Here is a 2,608-nt window from a genome sequence, read left to right as displayed (position 1 = left end):
GCTAGATGATAAGCCTCCCTCTCTTCAGGAGTACCAAATAAAAGAGATTCAAGGTCACTGTGTCAATAACGGCTGACCTTTTTAGGGTTTAGAATCCACGACGTATGTTTAGTACTTATAAATGCTAGATGATAAGCCTCCCCCTCTTCTGGAGTGTACCAGATAAGAGGGATTCAAGGTCACAGTGACCTAGGATGGGTTCAGAATCCATGACGTATGTTTTCCACTTAGGAATGCTAAATGAGAGGCCTCCCTACCTTCAGCGGTGTGCCAGGTGTGTAGAGATTCAAGGTCACGTGATAATACTTGCTGACCTGAAGAGAAGAGAGAGGCCTCCTTCTCTTCAGGAGTGTACCAGATAAGAGGGATTCAAGGTCACAGGTGGGTTTAGAATCCATAACGTATGTTTTCCACCAAGGAATGCAAGGTGATAGGTCTCCTTGCTCTCGGTAGTGTTTTGCCCTCTTGACTACTCAGGAACGCTTGATGATGACTAACCTCGAGTGTGTACGTTGTCCCCAGGAGCGTGGCAGGCAGTGAGCGTACCCAGGCGACCGAGAGGCCGATGCGCGCCGGCTGAGCCCCGCGCACCCACCCACTAGAGCATGGCGTCCAAGGCCATCAGCGAGGCGAGCGGCAAGCGGCTGCTGGCGGCCGCCGTGGCCGGCACCGCCATGGTGCCGTGCCGCTGCGCCGCCTACGCGGCCGGGGACGACTGGGAGGCGATCGTCGCCGAGAACCCCTGGCTGCGGACGGAGGTGAGTGCGGGGCCCTTTATGGGGCCGCTCTGGAGGCATCTTCGTTCCTTTTAGGGGACATTGGTCCTCTACTAGTCCTTTTCTGAGGGCACTGTTGGACCTTTTAGGGTACATTGAAGTCATTATTGATGCTCAATTTCTAAGCCATTCATGATGATTACTGTGGGCGTTGTCGGTCCTTTTAGGGTACATTGAAGGCATTGGTGATGTTTACTGAAGGCATTGTTGGTCCTTTTTGGGGACATTGGTCCTTGTTTTCCGAGCCATTCATGATGCTTACTGAAAAAGCACTATTGGCCCTTTTAGGGTACATTGAAGGCATTATACTCATTTTATGGGACGTACCCAAACCATAGATGATGTTTACTCAAGGCATTGTTGGTCCTTTTAGGGGATATTGTTCCCCGTTTTCTGAGCCATTCATGATGTTTACCGGGGGCACTGTTGGACCTTTTAGGGTGTATTGAAAGCATTGGTCTTTCCTTTTTTAGGCCATATTTGATGTTTACTGGAGACATTGTTCATTCATTCAGGGTGATTAAAGGCATTGGCGATGTTTAGTAAAGGCATTGAGTTCATTTAGGGTACATTGAAGGTATCGGTGCTCATTTTCTAAGCCATTCTCGAGGACTAACGCCTTAAAAACACCCTAAATGGGCTAAAGGCGTTGTTAGTCCATTTAGATGTTTTTAAGGCATTAGTCTTCATTTTTGGGCATCGATGCTCTTCTATGGGGTGTATTGAATTGCTCATTCTTTATACTTTTCTATGAAGCAATTATTGATGCCCCAATATGACGTGTGTGGAAAGTCCACAGCAGAGGATTGACACGGTGTCTGATGTTAACAGAAACTAGTCGCCAAGGCGGACCAGCTCATCAAGCGGCGAGGCAAGCTGCAGCTGGTGTGCGTGGGCAAGCCCCTGGCGGGCGTGCAGCAGTGGATAGCGGAGCGCGCCGACAAGCGCTGCGTGGTCGGCGCCACCGAGGGCCGCCTGCACTCCTTCATCGTGGAGCCCTTCGTGCCGCACACCCAGGTAAGGCACCGTGACCCTACTCTCCCGTATGTACTGCTCTAACCATTCTCCATACATGATCACACCATCTAATACACGCTTGATCTTCCCAACTATACCTGCCTCAGCTGCACATATTCCGGAAGGTGTTCTTCCAATCTCCGACACATCTGAGCAGTCTGTTCTCCTTGCAGAATGAGGAGATGTACATCTGCATATCGTCGGGCCGCGCCGGCGACAGCATCCTGTTCCACCACGAGGGCGGGGTGGACATTGGAGACGTGGAAGCCGTGGCCAAGACCTTCCTGGTGCCCACCGGCGACGGCCTGGACGCGCCGGCCATGGAGAAGGCGCTGCTGCAGGCGGTGCCGGCCGCCAAGAGGAAGTAGGTTCTTGCTCTCTGGCCGTTTCGAGGATCTTGTAGGGTTTTATTGGTTAGCAGCATCATGCTGTATCAGGTTCTGTCGTATTTGAAGAGCATTTCTCGGACTAGTCTGCGTTTGGTGTTACTGTAGACCCGTGCTAACTGAATTTGGTTGGTTATACACCCGTGCTAACTGGACTTGGTGTGGCTATAGGCCCGTGGTAACTGCACATGGTGTGGCTATAGGCCCGTGCTAGCTGCACATGGTGAGGCTATAGGCTAGTGCTAACTGCACATGGTGTGGCTATAGGCCCGTGCTAGCTGCACATGGTGTGGTTATAGACTGGTGCTAACTTCACATGGTGTAGATATATACCCGTGCTAACCACTCTTATGTCCCTTTGATGGTGGTGTTTTACACCCTCGTGCTATGCTAGCTTCTCCTCGTATTCGAAGACTATATCTCGAACCA

At 51.2% G+C, this 2,608-nt stretch overlaps 1 protein-coding gene across 1 annotated transcript; it reads left to right on the top strand.

Moving 5' to 3' along the window:
• Positions 1-527: 527 nt before the first annotated feature.
• On the top strand, positions 528-2,176 carry LOC148298150 (ATP-citrate synthase-like). Its single transcript, XM_088277102.1, has 3 exons — positions 528-758; positions 1,608-1,793; positions 1,967-2,176. Exons 1-3 carry the CDS (start codon positions 606-608, stop codon positions 2,159-2,161), a joined length of 534 nt encoding a protein of 177 aa, XP_088133228.1. The 5' UTR covers positions 528-605; the 3' UTR covers positions 2,162-2,176.
• The last annotated feature ends 432 nt before the right edge of the window (positions 2,177-2,608 follow it).

Source organism: Brachycentrus maculatus, unplaced genomic scaffold (assembly GCF_059751285.1).
Source record: "Brachycentrus maculatus isolate JH-2025_06_01 unplaced genomic scaffold, ASM5975128v1 h1tg002535l, whole genome shotgun sequence".
In the NCBI taxonomy this organism is placed as follows: Eukaryota; Metazoa; Arthropoda; class Insecta; order Trichoptera; family Brachycentridae; genus Brachycentrus; species Brachycentrus maculatus.
The sequence above is the reverse complement of the archived record's forward strand: the minus strand, read 5'-3'. Positions and strand labels throughout refer to the sequence as shown.

Coding starts and splice junctions, on each gene's coding strand:
- LOC148298150 (XM_088277102.1), top strand. CDS start 606: ATGGCGTCCAAGGCCATCAGCGAGGCGAGCGGCAAGCGGCTGCTGGCG. Junction 759..1,607: donor ACCCCTGGCTGCGGACGGAG/GTGAGTGCGGGG, acceptor TGATGTTAACAG/AAACTAGTCGCCAAGGCGGA. Junction 1,794..1,966: donor CCTTCGTGCCGCACACCCAG/GTAAGGCACCGT, acceptor TTCTCCTTGCAG/AATGAGGAGATGTACATCTG.